Genomic DNA, 24837 nt, shown 5'->3' on the forward strand with positions numbered 1-24837 from the left:
GAATGTGTTGTTATGGTAACAAATGACCGAACAGTCCCTTACGAATCGGCCAATGAGAAGCGCGGTCTTTTCCACCGCACCTCTGAGCAGTAGGTGTTGCGAAAGCCCCGGCCCGGGCCGGAGAAGAAGGCGGTGCCAGAACGTCCTGCGGAAGGGACGGGGGCGGGGCTTGTGACGTTTCCGGGCGAGCCAATCCCTTTTGGTTTTATCAACGGCCCCGCCCTTTTACCGCACATTTCCCCTCCCCTAGTTCATTTCGCACGACGCAGCGGTTGGGAACAGAGACATTTTCGGAGCTGGAGCCGCCACTGCCGCCGCCATTTTGTGTCTGTGGAGAAAGAAGCTTCTGTGGCGGCTGGAAGTGGACGGAGATCACCCGTGAGACGGCGGCGTTTCATACCCGAGGTTTCCCCTGTGTCGTCCCCCAACCCCCCTCCGCGGTCAGCATGTGTTGAAGCCGGAGCCGCGAGTGACCCGGGGAGAGGAAGAGGAGTCGGAAGGGAGGCGGGGTATCGAAAGCGGCTTCAGCTTCAGCTGCGGCGGACCTCGGAGGGGGGCCGCGGCGCAATGTCAGAGCAGACGCCGGCGGAGGCCGGTGCTGCGGGGGCCCGGGAGGACGCCTGTCGGGATTATCAGTCATCGCTCGAAGACCTGACCTTCAATAGCAAACCGCACATCAATATGCTGACCATTCTAGCCGAGGAGAACCTGCCCTTCGCCAAGGAGATCGTCTCTCTCATCGAGGCCCAAACCGCCAAGGTTTTTATACACCCCGCAGCCTCCTATTCTTCTAATACTCCCTGATTTTAGTGTCAGCCTCATCCCAGGTCTCGCTTCCATCCAAAGGGGGACGATGTTCCTCCTCTCCAACCCCCCCCCCCCCCCAAACTCAGGCTCGGTCCTTGGCCCAGGCTTCGAGCGTGGGCCTCTGGAGGGAGGGAGCGGGGAGGGTAAGGGTGGAGCCCCGTTTCCGCTTACCAGCTCCCGCTTAGGCCACCGCATTGTATACCCCGACACGCACACGCTGTGAATAGAGCCCTTTCGGGTGGGGGAGACTTAAAGGCAGTTGGTGGTTTGGGGAAGTAAGAGTTAAAGCAAATAATTCTAAGCCCCTGGGAAGGTGGGGAGTGGCTCTCCCGTTTCCCTCTACTACCCTTTTGGGTAATTGTGCTCTGTGGGTTGGAAGGAGGTGAAGGGGGACCTGGGAGCGAGCTGTTGGTGGGTGGGTATAGGGCATTGGCCCCGAGTGGAGCAGCGGCCTGTTAGGAGCCCAACATGGCGCCTGAAAAGCACATGATGCGAAAGGGAAGAGAGGAGAATCCATTCCCTGCCAGCCAGGCAGCTGCTCACACCCGTCAGCCCCATTTTGGGGTGGGGGCGGCTAGATAAAACTTTTATTCTCCTATCGGAGGGTCTAATTTGCCCCCAAATATGGGAAATTGGGCTGAGGGTGGGGTTTGGGTGGTGGGGGGGAAGAGATCTTAATCCAACCTGTAGGTGGAGAACTGGCCCAGTGGGTACAGGCACTTGTAGTCTCTGAAAAGTTCAGTCCCTCCTCCTCTTCCTTTTCTCTTTTTTCTCCCTTCACTGATAATGAAGGCGTGCTTTTCTTTACCCCTTGACAGAAGTGGTCCTCTGCCACCTTAAATATTTCCCTGTAGTCTTCCTCTTCTGTGGATTCATGTGGGAGTGATATGTCATTTAAGTTACTGTTAAACTTAGTTAATTATGAGTTTTAATAGCTTCCCAGTACTACTTTTTAAGTTATTTTTCAAGCTTGTATTTACGGTTTAGTTTTTTCTAGTTGTTAGTGTTTGCATTGATCAGGATGAGCCTCCTTTTAGCAGAGTGAACCCCTTTTAAAAGGCCACTTTAACAACAACCACCAATATATATTGTTTAGAGACGGTTTCTGTCTAGTGTAAAACTGAGTGGTCTGACTAATAAATGGTTTTGAAATGTGTGACTGGTATTATAAAATTTGTGAATAAAACATATAAAATATGTATTTGTCTTTTTTATTTACCTTTGTAAGGTGTAGAATTTGTTTCCAAGACTTATTTTTATCTACGTGGTTGTGTGTTTTAAACAAAAGTCTTTAAGTGACTTGGGTTCATTCTTCTTTAGGTTCCATCCACTCTTTTGGGTAAATCTGTTCACAAGATACACGGTTTCAGGGTCCTTTCATACCTTAATTTAAAGTGGAAAAAAGCAAGGTTTATTAAGGACTCAACAAGTTTATTCTGTTCATTTTGACAGTTAAAATACAAGTTTTCATTCACCTTTTTCTGTGAATGTGTGAAACAGCTATTCTGTTTTTAAAATGTGAGATTTAGAGAGGAAACTTCATTCCTGTATTCAACATCCTTTTTATTGTTACCACAAACATTTTGAACATAAAAAGTTAGTTTTTGCCCTTTTGAAGGCTTAAACTTGACAAGGACTTAAAAGCACCTCCCATTTTTCAGAAAATAACAATTTTTTAAATCTAATTAACTTTTATTTTGGGCATTAATATTCCACAGCACCTAATATTTAGCAGCTCAGGTTGTCACTCAAAGAACAGTTTCCTTGCTGGTTTTTAATGGATCCAGAAGAACTTCAAGAGCTGAAAACTAAATGCTGAATGTAGTAACCACATAAAACTTGTATTTGTGTATTCGCTACACAGAGTGGTGAAAATAGGTGGACTGTTTGCTGGTAAAAAGCTGAAATTTTTTGGGCACACATTTCCTGGTTATTTTTGTAAAGCCAGACCAAGGAAAAGACGCCAAAATCACTTTGGGGAAACTCTTGATACGGGTTGGGGTTGAGGGTGGTGGGAGGGTTTTGTCATTTGGTAGCAAACTGGCTTGGTTTTGTGTTTCTGGAGGTGAATGTTTGTGTCCTTATTTAGTATTTCAGCATTACTGAACGTAAGGATTCACACCTAATTTGACTCCCCATAAGGTAGAAGTAGTGAAAAAGAATATTACATATAAGGACTTCACTTGCACAATAAAATATTGGCCTACTGAACAGATTTTGGTGTGAAGAGAGCCTATTTATCTTCATAAGTACAATAATGACTTAAATGGTGTAAAACAAGACATGGTAAGGTAAAGACACAGCAATAAAGCATTTGACATGTTGGTACTTGTTTGCCCACATGCAGTGGCCTTGTGAACCCTTTTATTAGATAGCTCCTTAAAAGAAATTTGTCATAGAAAGTTATTCAAAGGTTTCTTTAGCCAACTTTGGGTTGTAAAGGTGTTATCAGAAGCAAGAGCATTTCCACACACTTGTATGGGCAATTGGTTTTGTGAAAAGTATAGCATTGTGTACTTCAGAACTGCCCTAGCTGCAGGTAGCTATGGGTAAGTGTTGTTGAGTGTTAAGATTCCTATACACGTGGGGTGGGGGAAATGGGAATAACCTAAGTTTTGTGTTTGGATTTTAAAATCATGGATGCTCCTGTGGAGTGAGTTTAACACTTAGTTTATATGGTATGTCTTAATGCTCCTCAACAAGTCTGTGAACCTGCTGATGCTTTCTGGAAGCTTGCTGTGCCTTCTAAAAGCCAGTGGTGGGTAGGCATTACAGTTGAACTCTGGGGCAACATTACATTGGAAAGGGCTACCTTTATCAGCATCACCACACTGGCTCTGCACAAATTTAGAGCCCCTGGTTTGTGCATGTCAGAGGAAAAATATTTCGACGGCGAGTCCATGCTGTGAAGAAAATCTTCAGGACAAATCCAGTTTCCAGAGTCAAGTTCAACCCGATTTACATGACTCAGCGGCTGCTCCATCCAGTTTTTCTTGTATCAGTAACAAACTTGCAACTTCCTGCAAGTTCCTGTGCAAGTTTATGTGACTTGCCATTAACTTCATGTGTGAAGTGTATTTAGTTTCTTTTGTTCATTTGGATTATAGATAAGTATTCCTAATGATTTTACAGGTAACAAAAACTTCAGAGACTTTAACATATAAAATATGCCTATGAAATTAGGGTTTCTACCAGAGGACTTTGTTAAATCTAGGCACACCATTATAAGTTAATATGGGTCCCAAAGCTGACACTTAGGTTACAAAATAATTTCCCCCCTTTTTATTCTTCCCTCTTTTATTGTCACTTAAAACACAGTCTTTTACCACATGTACCTGAAAATCCATTGTGGTGTTAAATGAGTACTAGAGATGGTTTTTCTTCCTGATAATTCTGAGCTTTTGTGTGCCCAATTAAAGACCTTTGTAAGAGATGAGAGTTGAACACTTAAATTTCAAAACGGTTAATATATGGATTCAAAAGTGTTTAGTGCCAACAAAGATAGAGGTCTGTATTTTAGGTTTAAAAACTCATTAAAGTATTAGTTGGTGGCAATTCATTATACTAAACTTTTCAGTTTCTTTTTATTACCTCAGGCTCCTTCCTCAGAGAAGCTTCCTGTTATGTACCTTATGGATTCTATCGTGAAAAACGTTGGAAGAGAGTATCTCACTGCCTTTACTAAAAATCTAGTTGCAACATTTATTTGTGTGTTTGAAAAGGTATATATGCATTTAGAAATGTTTGCTTTTTTTTGAAAAGAGATGTGTTCCTGATTAAATAAATACCTGCCTTGTGTTGGGTTTTCTTGGGTGGTGAAATGTTTTATTGGACATTTATTATCAAGTATGTTTTAAGGAAAGTGGCTAAAGCTGATGTTTTATGTTAGATCTTTAAAACATCTTGCAGTTTTATATTATCTATTCAAGAATAGAGTGTTTTTAATCACCTTTGGAAATAGGCTTTTTAGAAAAAGTGAGCATTGTTCCATTTGATTGAAGATCTGTTTCATCACTTATAGAAAAAAGATCTAAAACTGTCAATTACTTTGAATTTTATTGTTTAAATTTCTAGTGTTAGATGAGAAAAATTACAATCTTCACTGTCCCAATCTATGATTGATTGCTAAAACCTCTGAAATTTCTTTCCCCTGGAAATGTTTGTTATTTTGTTACTTTGTGCAAGTATTTTATGAATGTTGTAGGTATTTGTGAATGGTGAACCAGTTATTTGCTTTAGGTTATTTTGGAACTACTCCCCCCCCCCCCCCCCCCCCCTTAGTGTTTAGAAGAAAGGCTTGCTAGTTTCTATAGCTGAAGGTTATAAACTTCTTCCATAACATTGTATCTGGTTGTTTGGGTAATAAAGTATTACCTTGAGAAAGATGAGGACTTTGCCCAGCTAATTCTCTGACTGCTAGGCTTTATCTTTCACACTGAGCAAAAGGGCACTTAAAAGACTTTTGGGCTTAAAGATTGTTTCTTAACAAATAATTGGTGGTATTTCTATTTTAGTAGATGCTCCTTTTGTATCTGGACATACCTTAAGGTTGTCAGATTTGTAGAATTAGTTTATTTTTTTAACTAATACTAGATTTTACTTATTAGGAAATGTGTAGATGTTACTTGAATACATTTTTTAAGTTGATAGGGAAGAAATGGTATATAGAGAAGAAATTTGGAAAACTGTATTTTCAGATAGCATTCAAAAGCATGTTAATAGTCTGTAGAACGTGGTTAGGCTTTAGTCCTAAGAAGTAGCCAAATTCTGGTTTCAATTTCAGTGTGTTCAAACTATTTGGGTGTTTGGTAGCATATCTTTATTGAATTTAAATGGGTATCAACTACAGTTGATGAAAATGACCTTATAGTAAATGCATTAACTGAAGACATGAATGCAGTTAAGGCTTTATTTCTTAAAGTTAAAAATTGTTTTCCCCAGTACTAGGTTTCTCTCATGACTGGTTTTCAAGAAAATTGTTAAGCCCATCATAAATTTGAATAGATAAGTTATAAACTAAAGTTTATTCGTGGTTAAGATTTGTGAATTTAACAAATTAGGGTGCATTCTGTACCATGAATAGCTTTTCATAGCTACCAAATGTATTGCATTATATTGGTTAGTGAGAGTTGTCTTAATTTTTAACTTTGTACTGCTATGTAAAAAATTTAAGCCATCAGGTAAACCATTTTCTAGTTGCTCTACATTTTTGTCCAGAACTAGAGTAATAATATTATCCCCAACTCTAAAATGTGAAGACATTTTGTATTTTCAGAAATATGAAGACTTAAGCTAGTTTGCTTGCATGAAGGCTAGGTAATAATGACTAATTTTTCTAATTATTTTTGAAGGATAATTTTATTAACTTTACATTTGCAACTAAATGTACCTTTAATAAGTTAGTTTTTTTATATTTATAAATGGATAGTATAATTCTGTATGTGAAGCAAGACAGACTTATATAGCTTTCTACTTAATATATGAAACATTCTATAGTAACTTAACAAGCCATAGAATTGTTCTGTTGTTCTAGGTGGATGAAAATACTAGAAAAAGTTTATTTAAATTACGTTCCACATGGGATGAAATATTCCCTTTGAAGAAACTTTATGCCCTGGATGTCAGAGTCAATTCATTAGATCCTGCTTGGCCTATTAAGCCTCTACCCCCCAATGTGAATACATCTAGCATCCATGTGAATCCCAAATTTTTAAATAAATCGGTAAGTTTTAGTGTGAATGGTATATACTATTATTTTAACTATCAAATTTTAAATCTAAAATTTCTTGCCAGAAAGCAAAAATAGAATACCTTGTGCTGAATCAGTTCAGTTTGAAAACAAAGTATATAATTAAAATTTTAATTAAAAAAATGCATTCATCTGTTTAGTTACTATGTAACATTTTTTAGGGTTTGAAATTCTTGAAAAGTTTTCTGTGTGCTTTTAAACGTTGACTTCATGATTATGGTAGTATTAAGAATTAACTGATGGTTTTTAGTCAATCCTTAGTTTACTTTTTAGGTATGTTACGTTTTTCTTAACAAAGTATTTTTCTGTTTAGCCTGAGGAGCCTTCAACACCTGGCACAGTGGTCAGTTCCCCCAGCATCTCCACTCCTCCAATTGTTCCTGATATACAAAAGAATCTTACTCAAGAACAACTAATACGGCAGCAGTTACTGGCAAAGCAAAAACAGTTGTTAGAACTTCAGCAGAAAAAGCTGGAGCTTGAGTTAGAGCAAGCTAAGGCACAACTGGTGAGTACGGGAGATTTGCCTTTTTAAGTGATTTAAGCTTGTCATAGAAAAGAAATAATTTTGATTTGAATTGTGTTATATTAACGTTATTTTATTGTATTTTTGCTCTTAGTTTGCAAATTATGGTGCATTTATTAGACCAAATTTTTATATCCTCATTGGAAAATACACATGATTATAAGCTATACTGTATTCTCCAAATTGTTTTATATTACATTGACATCTTACAAGGTAGCACCTTAGTTTTGTTTAACCATTATATAAATATGGACATAATATTGCAGTCCTAGGATGGTAGGTTTACTGTGGTGAATGTTTTTGCATAGTTGTCAATGTTTTAAGAGTTTTATGAACAAATCAGGCTCTTAGAAGTCTATAAAAAAAAAGCCATCAAAAACTTAAAGAGAAGTATGTATTTTCATGCATGAATGACCCTATACTAAGTTATTTTACTTAATTGAGAGTCAGGAGGTACAGGGAGACAGGATTTTCCAAGTTCATTAACAGTGCTGTTCTGGGAGAAACTAAATCTTATGACATAGAATTTAATGACCGATATAGAATTTAATTTATAGTGTCTTAGGCATTATCTGTTTTAGGATCCTAAGTAGTTAGGAAGAGAGAGGTTTTTTTTGGTTTTGTTATTATTTTCGTTTTTTGTCTCCCTATCTAGGGATTATAAAACCGTAAAGCAAAGGACTAACGAGGTAGTGAATCACCTAGGTATAAGGGCTTTCTTTTCATTATACTTCTACATTAGAAATGCATAATATAAATACAGCATCAAATGAGTTTTTTGAATTTAAGAATTATATTCTTCATAAAGTCAGGAAATTGAAATAATATGTATGTTTTATAGTATTTTAATACTATAAAAAACATATGAGCCATATGTTAAAACATATGAATCAATATTTATTTTATATTTCAGGCAGTTTCTCTTAGTGTTCAGCAGGAGACATCCAACTTGGGTCCTGGATCAGCACCATCCAAATTACATGTTTCACAGATTCCCCCTATGACAGTTAAAGCCCCCCATCAGGTTCCTGTGCAACCTGAGAAAACCCGTCCATGTCCATCCTTACAAATTCAGGATTTGAAAGGAACAAACCGGGATCCCCGTCTTAATAGGATGGGCCAACATTCTTCTCACGGAAAAGATCAGAGTCACAGGAAGGAATTCCTTATGAATACATTGAACCAGTCTGATATTAAGACAAGTAAAACTGTACCCTCTGAAAAACTAAATTCATCCAAGCAAGAAAAAAGTAAATCAGGTGAAAAAATAACCAAGAAAGAACTTGACCAATTAGATTCTAAATCTAAATCTAAATCTAAATCACCATCGCCTTTGAAAAACAAATTATCTCACACGAAAGACTTGAAAAATCAAGAATCTGAAAGTGTGAGATTGTCGGATATGAACAAGAGAGATCCAAGATTAAAAAAACATCTTCAGGAAAAGACTGATGGCAAAGATGATGATGTGAAAGAGAAGAGAAAAACAGTAGAAAAAAAGGATAAAGAGGAGCACGTGAAATCATCTGAACACAGACTGATTGGAAGTAGAAATAAAATAATAAATGGCATTGTACAGAAACAGGATACAATAACAGAAGAATTGGAAAAACAGGGGATAAAACCAGGGAGATCAAGTAATAGAAAGCGATCAAGATCGAGATCACCCAAGTCTCGGTCACCAATTATACATTCCCCAAAGAGAAGAGATAGGCGGTCACCCAAACGAAGGCAGAGAAGTATGTCTCCAACTTCGACGCCCAAAGCTGGAAAGATACGTCAATCTGGAATTAAGCAGTCACATATGGAAGAGTTTACACCACCTTCCAGGGAAGAAAGAAATGCTAAGAGAAGTACTAAACAGGATGTTCGAGATCCAAGGCGAATGAAAAAGACTGAAGAGGAACGACCCCAAGAAACTGCAAATCAACATTCTACAAAGTCAGGCTCTGAGCCAAAGGAGAACATAGAAAACTGGCAAAGTTCTAAGTCTACGAAAAGATGGAAGTCTGGTTGGGAAGAAAATAAAAGGTATGATATTAACATTTTTGATCAAGTACAATATTATGTGTATTTTAATGATAGTATTAATTAAAAATTAGGAAATGGATTATTGAATGTTAAGATTAGTGCTTTATTTTTCTACTTAGTTCTTAACAGAATTATAGATTAAATACTATCAATTATTCCTATTTTACAGATAAGGAAACTGAAGTTTAGAAAGGTTTATAAATTTACCTAAGGCTACAGTGCAGGACATGCAAGAATCAGAATTCATACCTGATTTTCTTGACATTTGTTTTTACTTCTCATTGTTACACATGTCTATTTAATTTGAGTCCTTTGGAAAGGATCCTTAAATATGGTCTTGTATTAAAAAGAAAACAAACTTGGAAGTAACATACTACTTTTATGGTTTCAGTTTACAACAGGGCGATGAACATAGTAAATCTCCTCATCTAAGGCACAGGGAGAGCTGGTCAAGCACTAAAGGAATCTTGTCACCTCGAGCCCCAAAGCAGCAGCATCGATTAAGTGTAGATGCGAATCTTCAGATTCCTAAAGAGTTAACTCTTGCAAGCAAAAGAGAATTGCTTCAAAAGGTAGTTACTGTGGTTAATCCCATGTAATCATTATTCTCTTTTGTATTTAATAAGTACTTTTTATATTTAAACTATTTAATTTCCTCTTATCACCCCTATGCAGACGAGTGAACGTTTAGCATCTGGTGAAATTACACAGGATGAGTTCCTTGTTGTTGTGCATCAAATTCGACAGCTTTTTCAGTATCAAGAAGGTAAACATAGATGCAGTGTACGGGATAGTCCTACAGAAGAAAATAAAGGTGGATTAAAAAAGAAACCTCTCTTATCTGATGCTGAATTAACCTACTATGAACATAAAGCAAAACTGAAAAGGACACAGGTTCAGCATTCATTTCCAAGACTTGATCTCTTAGATCCTGATATTTTTGACTACCCTTTGACTGATGCCTTGTTGTCTGGAATAGAATGTGAGCCATCCAAAAGTAAACATGCAAGTAGGAATAGTGGAGCACAGTTTGACAGAAAAGAACAATTTAGTGAAAGAGCAAGACGTCTTTCTCCTATATCTGGGAGTCGTACTTATGCTGAGAATCTTTCACCCCATGAGGGCCGGAGAAGACATGACGAGCAAGTCTCTGCTAAAGGTAGAAAAAGTTAAATCAGATTATGCCTATTGACTCACACAGCAGTGAAGGGAAAATGAACAAGCTAAGTGGGGATGGATTTTATTACTGTTCAGACTACCTTTTTTGTCTGTCTGTCTGTCTGTTTTGTTCCCTTCCCCCAACCCCCTTATGAAAAGGGAAGGGAAGGGAGTTAGTATTTATAAGGCCAGCTGTGTATCAGGGATTTCACTAGGTTCTTTTTATATGTAATTGATTTAATACAACAACCCAATGAAATATATATTATCCCCATTTCAGATAGGAAACAATGGAGAGGTTAAATAACTTGCTCTCAAAGTCAAATAACTTGATAGGGTGGGGATTTTTTTTTTAATCCATGTGTGTTTGGATATAGAGGGCATCCTCTTACCTATACTGCTTGATGCTGTCTGTCTCTTCCCTCCCCTCTAATATAGTGAGATAGATTTTATGTCTTTGGATAAGCATTTACATGAATATAAAAAGACTCTAAGATAATTTGATATAAACTCAAATTCAGTGAAAAATTTTTTTTCTTTTTAAAAGGTGTGCGAGAAGAGCAGAGATCTCCATTCAATGATCGTTTTCCACTTAAGCGACCTAGATATGAAGATTCAGATAAACCATTTGTAGATAGCCCGGCATCAAGATTTGCTGGCCTTGATACAAATCAACGACTTACTGCTTTAGCTGAAGACAGACCATTATTTGATGGACCTAGTAGGCCATCAGTAACAAGAGATGGCCCAACCAAGATGATTTTTGAAGGACCTAATAAATTAAGCCCTAGAATTGATGGACCTCCTACACCAGGTTCTCTTCGGTTTGATGGGTCACCAGGACAAATGGGGGGAGGAGGCCCTATGAGATTTGAAGGACCACAAGGTCAGCTAGGAGGTGGGTGTCCTTTGAGATTTGAAGGTCCTCCAGGACCAGTGGGGACACCTCTGAGGTTTGAGGGGCCAATTGGTCAAGCAGGAGGAGGTGGTTTTCGGTTTGAAGGTTCCCCTGGTCTGAGGTTTGAGGGATCTGCAGGAGGTTTGCGATTTGAAGGACCAGGGGGTCAGCCTGTGGGTGGTCTTAGATTTGAAGGACATCGTGGGCAACCTATGGGTGGTCTGAGGTTTGAGGGACCTCATGGTCAGCCTGTGGGTGGTCTTAGATTTGATAATCCTCGAGGTCAACCTGTTGGTGGACTTAGATTTGAGGGGGGTCACGGTCCATCAGGGGCTGCCATTAGGTTTGATGGACCTCATGGTCAGCCAGGAGGTGGGATCAGATTTGAGGGGCCTTTGCTACAGCAAGGAGTTGGAATGAGGTTTGAGGGCCCCCATGGTCAGTCAGTAGCTGGTCTGAGATTTGAAGGACAACATAATCAACTTGGTGGAAACCTCAGGTTTGAGGGTCCACATGGTCAGCCAGGGGTTGGGATCAGGTTTGAAGGACCTTTAGTCCAGCAAGGTGGTGGAATGAGGTTTGAGGGTCCTGTACCAGGAGGTGGCCTGAGAATTGAGGGGCCTCTGGGTCAAGGTGGTCCAAGGTTTGAAGGTCATGCTTTAAGGTTTGATGGGCAGCCAGGTCAGCCATCACTCTTGCCAAGATTTGATGGATTACATGGTCAGCCAGGTCCTAGATTTGAAAGAACTCCTGGTCAGCCAGGCCCACAGAGGTTTGATGGACCACCTGGACAGCAGGTTCAACCAAGATTTGATGGTATACCTCAAAGATTTGATGGTCCACAACACCAGCAAGCATCAAGGTTTGATATTCCTCTCGGTCTGCAAGGCACACGATTTGACAATCATCCTTCACAAAGGCTTGAATCGGTATCTTTCAATCAGACTGGTCCATATAATGATCCACCTGGCAGTGCTTTTAATGCCCCATCCCAAGGACTACAGTTCCAAAGACATGAACAAATATTTGATTCACCTCAAGGACCAAATTTTAATGGACCACATGGCCCTGGAAATCAGAGTTTCACAAATCCCCTTAACAGAGCTTCTGGACACTATTTTGATGAAAAGAATCTTCAGAGTTCTCAATTTGGAAACTTTGGCAATCTACCTGCTCCTTTATCAGTAGGAAATATTCAGGCATCTCAACAGGTGAGTCTGTTGCTACTCTAAAATTATATAGTATGTAGATAAGTTGACTATTTTTAATATTTCTGTGGTTTGCGGAAGGCTTCGGGACATAGTTTATTGTGTATAGTGAAATGAAGTTTTTAATTTACTTCAGAACTCCATGTGTTAGGAAAGTGGTATGAGTGTCTTCTGGGGAGGCTATTTGCAACTTACATCTAAAACTGATTTTAGCTCTTTCTTCTAGGCTCCAGGGAAATATCTGTCTTTCTCCTTTCCATTTTCATCCTTTCTCCCTCCTCTCTGCTGTTGTGCACACATGCTCTTTACTGTTGATTTCTTTTTTGTTTTTTTGCTTCAAAACTGTGAAGTATCATACCATTGTGTTTTATAGACTTCTTTACAACTGTTGAACCCTGCTATGCTATAAAGTAACTATAGAGCTGATTTCTTACACTTTTTTGGCAAAGAACTTCCTTAGCTTGAATTGAATAAGAAAAAATGAAATAGTCCACAGTTTTACAGCCTTTACAGTCTCTTCATTTTCTCTTGCTGTGTTCACCACCTTTCTAGTCACTCCAGTCAGATACAATTGCTTAACAACATAGCAAACTTGATACCTGCCTTTCAAGTATACTCTAGTTACCTAAACATATAGTCATTCATTGATACTCATTCATACTTATTCTGCATACATTTTAAAATGAATACTGAATTTTAAAGCAGTATGTTCACAGTTTGTGATTAATTCAACTAATAATTTAATGACTGCTTTTACTTGCCTGCTGAAGTTCTGGACTGAATTTACTTTATTCTGGGTGCTGACACTTTACTCGGACATGAATTTTCATAGTAGTAGACTGTTTAGAAGAAAAGGTAAAATAAGAGAAATCTTAAAAGCACATTATGAACATTATTAATAGAAAGTAGTCTCTGTGTATATCCAGTTGTTTGGAGAAAAATACAGTTGACTTGCAAAGTTAAATCTACTCTTGTATATCCTTAAATGGTACTGTTATTGACAGGTTCTCTAGAATGGAACTTATTTAGTCTTGTTTCTATGTTATTTAGAATTGGCGGGCTTTTATTATGTACACACCATTGAAAATTCACATGGATACTGACAAGGCTTATTAATGGGTATTTATTTTACATAGTAGCAAGATGTAGAAGTCCTGCCTCCCTGTGGACTACAAACACCTTCTTGGTATGCCAGTACAATACCTGTTTCAAAACAGTGTCATTTTTAATGTATTTTTTGTGGTGCTGGCGATTAAACCTAAGGCCTTGCACGTGGTAGGCAAGCATTCAACCTCTGAGCCATAACCCCATCCTTTTCTGATAAACATTCCCATTGATATCTTTTATGATCTACTTTCTACTCCAGCTATAACCTTATCCCAAAATGATGGCTGTGAAGGATAATAACCTGGAGTTCAGATTGGTAATTAAAGCAGGCTTTTGACTGTGGGAAGAAGTCAAGCGTTTGGAGTTTTGGCTTCAGCTTTGCTAACTAGCCCCATGATTGTATACAGGTTTGATTGTTGAATGCCAGTTCTATTTGTAAATAAGGGAAACCTTCCCCCTCCCAGGTAAAGTGCTTGTGTAAGGGTACAGAGCTAGTTGATGGCTAATATTTGTATGGTATCTTAAACTTTTCAAGGAAGTTTCAACTTACTCTCAGTTTCTTGTACCCCTGAGAGATGTAAGGGAAGATATTATTGTTTTCTTTTATCTTAAAGGTTCTTACTGGTGTTGCTCAGCCAGTAGCATTTGGCCAAGGACAACAGTTCTTGCCAGTTCATCCACAAAATCCTGGAGCATTTGTTCAGAATCCTTCAGGTAGGTACTTTCTAAATTTTGTTTTTTAATAGAAAGACAGTTATTGTTTTGTTAAATAGCTAATTTTGTCAGTTTTATAAAATGGTAATGTTGAGAGGGCATATTTAATTTAGAGAGATTTAAATCTGGCTGAAATGTTCTTGTTGTTTCTGAGTTTATTAACATTGTTGATATGTATCCATGTTGACCCTGTTAATAGCTAGAGATGATTAGCTTGGACTTGTAGAACAGAAAAAAGGAGGAGGGAAATCTATTGGTTAGAGACTGGGACTTGGGGTAGAAGTGGGATATTTGTGTTAAGATAGAGTAAAATAAATGACAAACCTCAGAAGTCACAATTATTTGAGATCTCTGTGTCAACTTTTTTTTTTTTTTGGTACTGAGAATTGAGCCCAGAAATACTTAAACCACTAAACCACATCCTCAGCCCTTTTAAATATTTTATTTAGAGACTTAGGGCCTCACTAAGTTGCTGAGGCTGATTTTGAACTTTTGATCCTCCTGCCTCAGTTTCCTGATGCATTGGGATTTGATATTTTGAGTTGTATGGTGTGTATGTATGTGTTATGATCCAGCTAAACATTTATTAAGTGAATACTGGGGACACTAATTTATAAAATTGATTCATTCATGTTTTTAGAGCACTAAACTAGAAAATCCGATAACTTAGCCAGGTCTGCTGATAAGCATTTTTGTTGTTGGTTGTTAAGTCATAATTATAAGGATATAAGAGTTTTTAAAGTGAATTTTAGTTTTAATAAGTGGTAAATATTTAAATTATGGTGACTTGTAACATCTGCAAAGTTAATGTATTGAGATCTAACCCAATCAAATAGTAGTGACATTTGCTTTAATTTCTAAATAATTTTTAAAAAGCTGTTTTCAGAAACATACTTTAGCATAGTATTAAATTATTCAGTTTACAAATTTAGGGTGTTTTCTAAAACTTATGAAATGAACTGGGGAAGTTGTAGCCACGCTCTCTTTTATGCATTAGTTCTTAAATTGTGTCACTTAATTCGTTTTATTAATATGAAATCTTTTTTGCTTTTACTTTGTAGATGAATAATTAGGATTAAATTATATATTTTTTGACATCACTTTAATGAAAATGGAAGGAAAGGATTTGGGATTATAGTTAGAAGACCAGGGTTAGAATCACTACCCTGACACTTTATAAGTGAACAGGACATAAGCAAATTTTCTGTTTTTCAGTTTCATCATCTCTGAACAGGAGATGGTAGTGGGTAGTGTTATTTGCCTGGGCTTTTTTTTTGTTTGTTTGTTTTTTTTAAAGAGTGTCAAATGAGGTAGTATGTGCAAAAGTACTTTGTAACTTTAAGTGCTGTATTAGTGTATTTTCCTCTGTAAACCAGTTTTCCTTGCTGAGTAGGGATTTGTTGTATTGGGGTTAGTGGCATGAGATAGTGTACAAAAACTGAATTTTCTTTTACAAGGTTGGGCTATATGTGTGCAGTATCACAGAGGAAATCACATTTTATTCCCCTGGGTTGAGAGTATTGTATGAGATGTTAGGAATGTTCTTCAAGTGTGCTTATTCTTATAAGAGGTGTGAATAGTATTCAGTGAGCTATCTTCAACTTCTCTCAAGGTTCCTTCTCTGATTTGAAAGTGAAAACATCACTTTCTTAATGGTTTACTCCTTGTTCATTTATTCATTGAAACAAATTGATCATTTGCTGATGCTGGGCATTGTGCTAGGTGGAATTTAATAAGGTTTCATCCTTCAAAGAGCATTTTAGTATAGTAGATATATTGACTTTTTTTTCTTAAGTAATGATATGTTGCCAAATATCTCAGTGCCTTAGAAATATTAATTCATTTGATCCTTATAACTATAGGTAGGAACTATTATTACCTTTTACAGGCATGATGCAAAGATAAGAAACTTGATCATGCCCCCAACTGAAAGTGGTATTTCTAACTTTATGGCAAGGGGTCTGATACCATAATTCGTTCATGCTCCCATGCTCCTTTTTTTTTTTTTTTTGCGGTGCTGGGGATTTGAACCCAAGGCCTTGTGCTTGCAAGGCAAGCACTCTACCAATTGAGCTATATCCCCAGCCCCTTGTTCATGCTCTTGATCACTAAACTTGGCTGCCTCTGGATATGTGAATAGCTAATTATCCCTCTTAGACACATAAATAGCTAATTTCAATGTAAATGTTAGACCAGTGTGTGAAATGCTATTGTAATTGATTAACTGCTGGGACTGATTTATTCATTCATGCATTCACATATTTAATTTGAAGACATAAGTTAGCCTATTGTGTATAAGGCATTATGATAAATGTACAGTTATGATGGTTAAGGGTAGGAATTGTATGTGTTGTGGACACAAATAGGATTTCTACTGTTAAGAGGAACATTTAGTGGTTCAGAACAGTTTTTTGGAGGTGTAGGTAGATGTACAATAGTGACAAATACATTTTATTTTTACATTTTTGCAGTCCTGAGACTCAGTGCTATGAGTACACTAAGCAAGCACTCTGCCACTGAGATACAACCCTAGCTTGTTTTTATAGTTAATCACAATTTTTATACAGAATAGTGCTTATTAGTAAAGTACAGGATCATATTGAGTTTGAGGAGAAGATTGTTACAGTTGTCCCATTGATTCAAATTATTGAAGCCTGACACTGTTTAGCAATAGCCTGAGCTACTTTGCAAAGGCAGTAATTCAGCACAGGCCATAGGGGCAGGTATATCCTGAGCTACATGGTCGTCATCTCCTTGCATCGGTTTGTAGGGAGAGCCATCCTGGGGAACAAGAGGAGTCAGGAGTACTTCTACTTTGGCCTTGTTCCCACGCGTGCCCCCCCTCCCCCCCGAAACCTGTGCTATGAGATGGTACACTGCTTCACCTATGCAGTGTGGTTATGAGGATTAGAACATCAGAAAGGTTAAAAATTTGACCTAGCAATGGTGTTCCATGCCATAGGAGCTTGAGGCTCTCTGTTCTCTCTATACTGTTCTTCTTGGTATTAGTTAGACAAAGGTAGGTAATACTGGTTTTTTAAAGATAATATATATGTTTAGTTTTTAGTATTTGTTCTAGAATATTTTTTGTTGGTGATGATTTGTCAAGCTGAATGAAAAATTAACTTGAGCTTTTGAAGTGATAGGTCCAAGATTAGTAAGATTTGTCATTGGTAGGACATCTTGAAGAAAACTTAGAAAAATGCTTAGTAACATAGTACATCTTTAAGTTCTTTTACTTTAAGAATGTTATTTTTTTAAAGGTGCTCTTCCTAAGGCATATCCTGATAATCATCTTAGTCAGGTGGATGTAAATGAATTATTTTCAAAACTGCTAAAAACAGGAATTCTCAAATTGTCCCAGCCTGATTCAGCTACAACACGTAAGTGTGATTTTATATTTCATGTACTAAGCTTCATTTAGTTACAGAGATGCATTATTAGATATATTGTAAATGTCCTTACAATTAAATTCTCAAGTATACCTTTTATTTATTTTAAATTAGTAATTTTATTTCAGAATTTTCCTTTACTTTACAAATCTCAATTTTTTTTTTCTTTTGGTTATACTGGGTTTGAACCCACGGGTGCTCTACCACTGAGTGATATTCCCAGTCCTTTTAAAAATTAGTTTGAGATAGGATCACACTATTTCCCAGACTGGCCTCAAATTTGTAATCCCTCTGCCTCAGCTTCCCAAGTAGCTGAGATTATAGGTGTATGCCACTGTACTTAATACTCCTTTTATTTAAAAATTTTTTTTGAAACTCAAATACAATTTGTTTATTATGACATTTTAAAAAGTCTAAGATCGAACAGTTATTATATAGTATTTATTTAATTAACATTCCTGCAAATGTCATATATAGACTTATATTAGTTGTTCTACTTAACTTAGCTTTTGAATATAAACTGAATATTGATGAAATAGAATTTCAAGAAGGTGCACTAAATTCCTTGACCAGATCAAAAACACTGAATAGGTGGGTTTCATTATATGCTTATGACACTATAGTGTTCCTTTATGAAGAACACATGAATAAATGATATTCAGATATTTGTATCTCTCTTCTCAATTGAAGAAGTAAATGAAGTTGCTGCTCAGCCTCCCCCTGAAGAGGAGGAAGATCAAAATGAAGATCAAGATGTTCCAGATCTTACTAATTTTACAATTGAAGAATTGAAACAGTATGTAATCTAATTTCTTTATGAGACAATGACTTTAACACAGTAGACATTATTACATTATCACTATAGTACTTTCATTTTATTCCTTTTACTATTCTGAATTTTAAAAAGCTCCCTCATACTCTGCCTGGGGTATTTTTGAATATAGTAAACTATGTAACGTAATCTTATCTTTAGGAAGTTCCCCCCTGGCTAAATATTTTGTTGTTGTTGATGGACCTTTATTTTATTTGTTTTTATGTGGTGCTGAGGATCAAACCCAGTGCCTCACACATGGGAGACAAGTGCCCTACCACTGAGCCACAATCCCAACCCTAGGAAGCCTAGTTTTAAATTCCCTTAAAAAAGGTCTGTACTGTGCAGGTATTTAGGTCAAAAGGCCACCACAACATTTCCATTTTTTTTTTTTTTTTTTAATATATGTTTGCTGTAGAAAATATGAAGAGTTTATTAACTATTAGGTATTAATTATTGATGTTTTTCTTTTTCTTTTTTTTTTTGGTACCAGGGATTGAACCTAGGTTTGCTTCACCTCTGAGTCACATCCCTAACCCTTTTTATTTTTTGAGACAGGGTCTCAATAAATTGTTGAGGGCCTTGCTCAGTTGCTTAGGCTGGCTTTGAACCTGCAATCCTCCTGCCTCAGCCTCCCAAAGCTGGGATTGGGATTACAGGTGTGTGCCACCATACCTGGCTCATGTTTTTCTTTTTATCTTCATTATTTTTTCTGTGTTTTTATACTTTTAAAGTTCAGAAAGTTAGGTCTTTAGAGCCCAAATTTTAAAATTATTTACAAAAATATTATAAGCAATGTCATGGTCATTGTGGAAATGTAGGAAATATAAATAGCCCTAAATATCTGCAGGTTCCATGTCTGTGGATTCAACCAATAGTGGTTGAAAAATATTTTTAAGAAAATGTGTTGGTACTGAATATGTACAGATGTTTTTCTTGTCTTTATTCCTTAAATAGTTTATATAAGAACTACTTACATAACATTGTGCTAGGTATAAGTAATCTAGACATGATTTCAAATATACAGGAGGATGTATGTGTAGGTTATTATATAAATACTATACCATTTTATATAAGGGACTTGATTATCAATGGATTTTGGTATTCATGGGGTATCATGGAACCAATTCCTTGAGAATAACAAAGGAGAACTGTAAATAAAATTAGGAAAATAACGTTACCTACAGTTTCCACTTTATGGATAACCACTATTAACATTCGTTACTTATCTTCAAATAAATTTATCTTTATTATATATAAGAATGTAAAGCTATATTCTAGTAAATGAATTCATTGTATCATATCAGAAAAACAGCTAAAGGGTTTACTCTTAAAAATCAATATTTTTTTTAAAAGTAATACTTTTGCATAGTGAAAGGCTTACAATAAAAGATGACATTCCTTTTTCTGCTACTGTTCTTCATCTAACTCTGTCCTTTAAAAGCAACTTTTTTCCCCTGAAACTATTTTTTTTTTATCATTTACCTCTATTTCATGAAGTAGACATTTTTTCCTCCTTCCGTCCTTTCTTCCCTGGTGCAGGAGACTTAACCCAGGGGTGCTTAATCATTGAGCCATATCCCCAGCCCTTTTTGTTTTTGGAGTTGGACTTTGCAAAGTTGCTGAGGCTGGCTTTGAACTTGCAATCCTCCTGCCTTATCCTCCCAAGTCACTGGGATTATAGGTGTGTACCACCACGCCTGGTTGCTTCTTGATTTATTATGTTTAGATGAACTGGGACATTCTTAAAAGCAAAGATTTGGCTAGTTCTTACTTTTTTTTTTTTTTTTTTTTAAATAGGGTCTTGTTATGTTGTCCAAGATTGCCCCAAATTCTTGGGCTCAAATGATCTTCTTGCTGCAGTTTCCTGAGTAACTGGGACAATAGTCATGTTAGTGCAGTTGGCTAGCTAGCTCTTTTATTGTCCTGCCAATTCCCTCCATGTAGTTATGAAACTGTTTTTCATTAAATCATCATTCACTGTTAATATTATGACTAATTTTTGTTTTCTAGGATGCAAGATATCAGTATTCTGTATTTTGTTTTTTTTTTCTTTTGGAGTTAACTGCCCTGTTTTGTATTTTCACTTACTTGGTCTGTATACCTATTTCTTCTCCAATAGGGAGCCTAGATTTAAAAAAATGAATTGTTACTGACAAGTATCCTATAGATCTTATAATTTTTCTTTTTAGTTAGCCGCCTGTTGTTATTTTTGTACCTGTTCACTGTTCTTTAAATCAGAATGGAAGAGTTGAATTATTCAGAACTCCAAATACTTTTTGAGGTGAAATCTTAACTATTCTGCCTTGTCTACCTTGATATTAACTCCAAACTAAGAATAAGCCAACCATTCTTGCCTCATTAGCTAGCACAAGATCATTCTATTTTTAGCTAAAATGAGGTAAGTAACTGGGACAAACCTATCAATAAGAAGGTAGGCTCTGTGTTCCATTGTTCATCAAAATTTAGGTAAAGTGGGTCAGTGATAGTAGTAGGTAGGAGCATTGATGTCTGAATATTAACTGTTGTGGCTAGCTGTCCTTGGTTTTACCCTTGTTAAAAATATGGTAAACTGAAGTTATTGGTAATTTATTGGTTTTTTAGCTATTCAGATATGTTATCATAAAGATTCTTTCTTTTTCAATACAGACGTTATGATAGTGTTATAAACCGACTATACACTGGTATTCAGTGTTATTCTTGTGGAATGAGATTTACAACATCACAGACAGATGTATATGCAGATCACTTGGACTGGCACTATCGGCAAAATAGAACTGAGAAGGATGTTAGCCGAAAAGTCACTCATAGACGTTGGTACTACAGTTTAACAGTAAGTAATTCATATGCCTCTGAACTTTTTTAGGCTTACAGTTTTATCACTCTAATAGTGTATATTAGTTTAAATAATTACTGAGAGCTAATATTTGGATGTTCTGAATAAAATTTGATACCTAGACTATAAGCAATTGTTTAAATAAAGATATTTTGAAGAGTATTTGTTTTTTATTGTTTTGAATAGTATACAAACCTATTCCAGGTTTAAAATTCCAAGGTTCAGTGAATGAAATTTTTTGTAAAAATTGTTCATGAAGTTTATCTTGTAACTGTAGGGTTAATGGAAAATAACATTAAGATACACGTACACATGTTGTATATATAAATTTTTTTTTGTTTGTGTGGTAGGGATTGAATACAGGGCAGTCATGCATGCGTTTTGTGCTCCACCACTGAGCTACAACTCCAACCCCAACATTAAAATCTTAGTTGTTACATATTGTTCATTAGTTATGAGGCCCAATGAGAAGGTATAATTATAAATAATATTTAACCAATAATGTAGAAAAATACACCTTTAAGTGGCATTATATTGAAGATAAATAGTGAAAGTTTAGAAACAAATGAAAATTCTTTAAAATCAACTTGTTTTAAGGACTGGATAGAATTTGAGGAAATAGCTGATCTGGAAGAACGTGCAAAGAGCCAGTTTTTTGAAAAGGTGCATGAAGAAGTTGTGCTCAAAACTCAGGAGGCTGCTAAAGAAAAGGAGTTTCAAAGTGTACCTGCTGGACCAGCTGGAGCAGTTGAGGTCAGAGAACAATGTTTAAATTTCCTGTCTCTGGGAGTGTCCTTCACTTCCTTTAATAATCATAAACATAACAACTTATTTATATCTTATTAATGATTTTAATATTTCTTATAAACTCTGTCTACCATTATATTGTGAAATATTAACTGTTTTTGCCTGGAAGGTTGTCAGAATCCTTAAAATGTAATATATTTGTATTATATATTGGATATTGTTTAAACTTTAACAGCATTCTGTTTCTTACTGAACTTCATATGTTTTTCTTTAATGGGATTAAATATGTTCTATTATGTAAATTTTATTTTGTATGATTCTATTTTAGAGTTGTGAAATCTGTCAAGAACAGTTTGAGCAATACTGGGATGAAGAGGAGGAGGAATGGCACTTAAAAAATGCTATTAGAGTAGATGGAAAGGTAAAATTTCAGTACTTTATAAGGAATGTTATATTTTTTGTTGGAGTAGCTGAACTCTGAAATAAGGTTTTTAATCATTTTTGGATTTTGCTCAATAAAGGCGGCATTGGACTTTAGAGTCATAGAATGTTTGAATTTGGAGGGATCTTAGTAATCATCTGGATGCTTATGTAGCAAATATCATAATGCTAGACTCCACACTAGATCTTCTCAACCTAGTTATCTTTCTGCCTAATCACACTATGATTCTGAATTTATATTTCATCATCAAGTTGTTACTGTCATGAAAACAACCCATATTATACTAGATACTTAAATGTAGAAAGCAAGTTTAAAGAGAAATCTGCTTCTCATATTCCTTTATATTCCTTAAGGGTAAGGATAATTTTGGTTTTGTTCATTAAATGATTCTTTTGAAAGAACATTATCTTCTGGTTTAAATTTTAAAAGAAAAATCATTTTAGAATAGCCCATTAGAAATGAATATGCATGAGAATATTTATTTAGTTCTTTTTGTTTCAGATATATCATCCATCATGTTATGAAGATTATCAAAATGTAAGTTTGTTTTCGTTTCTGTATTTGTTCTTTACATTAATAAATTTTACTTTTCAGTTATTTTTTTTTTTATCAGAAAAAATAGTTAATTTTATTGAGCTGTTTATTTTTAAAATTTGTATTATTTTTTTGGTATCAGGGATTGAACCCAGGGTCGCTTAACCCTGAGGCACATCTCCAGCTCTTTTTATTTTTTGAGAAAGGATTTCACTAAGTTGCTTAAGCTGTAATCCTCCTTGAACCTGTGATCCTCCTGCCTTAGCCTCCTGACCCCCTGGGATTACAGGTGTGTACCACCATGCCTGGCACTGTTTAGTTTTGATGCAGCAGTTAGGTTGTTCACCAAATACTGGTGTTATATAGAATCTAACATCAGTGTACCATGTGTTACATATAAAATTATGAAATATTTTTATTCCTTGTTTTCTATTCACTTGAATCTTAATGTCTTTTACTAGACTACTAGCCCCAAGGAAATGTGAAAATCTGAAGAGAAAGTTCATGATGTGAATAGTGTTCTCAGGCTCTGGGCAGTATTTACTATTTCTCACATACTCCATTTAGCCATCTGATATTAAATGATCACATAAAATCTGAAAAAGGCACCAGTTGGTGGTCTTAAGTTTAAATTGTTATATTTGTGGCTTTGACTATTTTTGAAACCAAGTAATGGAATACATTGTCAAACTAGAGAAGCAGTTTGGAAGCTATGTTTAAATAACCATGTTAGTTTCCTAGAATTTTTGAAGGTCTGTGGGGAAATCAAAAGATCCTCAATTTGCAAGGTGTGGTGATATATACCTGTATTCCCAGCTCCTTGGAAGGCTGAAATGGGAAGATTGAGAGTTCAAGTCCAGCCTGGTCAAATTAGCAAGACCCTGTCTCAAAAACAACAAAAAACATATCTTCAAGTGTTTGAAATCAGGATAGTTGCAAAAATCCCAGAGTATTTATATAGGGGTTACTGTCTATATAAGGGTTAAAGATAAAAGTATATCTCATTAACTTTTTTTGGCTGTATATTTGACAACACATCAGCCATTACTGGACAGCTCATTGCTGAGTACATACTGAATATTCAATGTGTTTTTAGTATTTGGATGCTTTTGCATGTCTTGTGGGGAAGGAGGTATTTTAGTTGCATTGTTTTCCTTTGCCCAAAGGTCTTATAAAATTACACGTCATTTAATGTGATAATTTTGGACTTTCATCAGAACTTATAGTGCTTTTTCATTTTGTAGACATCTTCATTTGATTGTACACCATCTCCCAGCAAGACACCAGTTGAAAACCCTTTGAACATTATGTTGAACATTGTCAAAAATGAATTGCAGGAACCTTGTGAAAGTCCCAAAGTTAAGGAAGAGCGAATTGATACTCCACCATCTTGTACAGAGGAAAGCATAGCAACACCTACTGAAATTAAAACAGAAAATGATACAGTCGAGTCAGTTTAAATAAAATGAGAAAGGTATGGTTTTCTTTTTTAAAAAAAAAAAGCTGCTGTTGGATCTAGAAGGTGAAGAATTTTTTATGTATATATAGACATATATCTATATAAATTGTCTAGCTGAGGCAGGGCCTTCAGCTATAATTTGGTTAATAAATACATTTTAGTATTTGCATTTCCTACTGCCTGCACAGTTTCAGGTGCTTGTTGTGTGAAAGTTCTGTAGATGTGTGCAAATTTAACAAAATGAAATTGTATGTGTAAAAATGTACGATTTTCACTTGTGAAACTGTAAATTATAAATAAAAATATTTTTGCTATCCATGGAGTGTAATATTTATGCACACCATCAAATAAAGACAGTGTTTCTGTACTTTTTATTGGGTAAAAATGGAAATGAAAAAGCAACCTCAGCATAAAGATT

The 24837-nt window shown here is 36.1% G+C and overlaps 1 protein-coding gene across 2 annotated transcripts; it reads left to right on the plus strand.

The window, feature by feature from the left end:
- Positions 1 to 243: 243 nt before the first annotated feature.
- Positions 244 to 24735, plus strand: PCF11 (PCF11 cleavage and polyadenylation factor subunit). 2 transcript variants are annotated; one of them, XM_079105113.1, is made up of 16 exons: positions 244 to 759; positions 4404 to 4529; positions 6341 to 6529; positions 6870 to 7064; positions 7996 to 9113; positions 9505 to 9685; positions 9789 to 9879; positions 10819 to 12380; positions 14099 to 14198; positions 17462 to 17581; positions 18281 to 18386; positions 21051 to 21234; positions 21835 to 21990; positions 22313 to 22405; positions 22928 to 22963; positions 24205 to 24735. In XM_079105113.1, the coding sequence occupies exons 1-16, from the start codon at positions 568 to 570 to the stop codon at positions 24418 to 24420; spliced, it is 4665 nt and encodes a 1554-aa protein (XP_078961239.1). In that variant the 5' UTR covers positions 244 to 567; the 3' UTR covers positions 24421 to 24735. The 2 variants fall into 2 exon arrangements, with proteins under 2 accessions (XP_078961239.1, XP_078961238.1); XM_079105112.1 differs by having other exon boundaries at positions 251 to 759; positions 9789 to 10272.
- The last annotated feature ends 102 nt before the right edge of the window (positions 24736 to 24837 follow it).

This window comes from Sciurus vulgaris (genome assembly GCF_902686455.1).
Source record: "Sciurus vulgaris genome assembly, chromosome: 11".
NCBI lineage: Eukaryota > Metazoa > Chordata > Mammalia > Rodentia > Sciuridae > Sciurus > Sciurus vulgaris.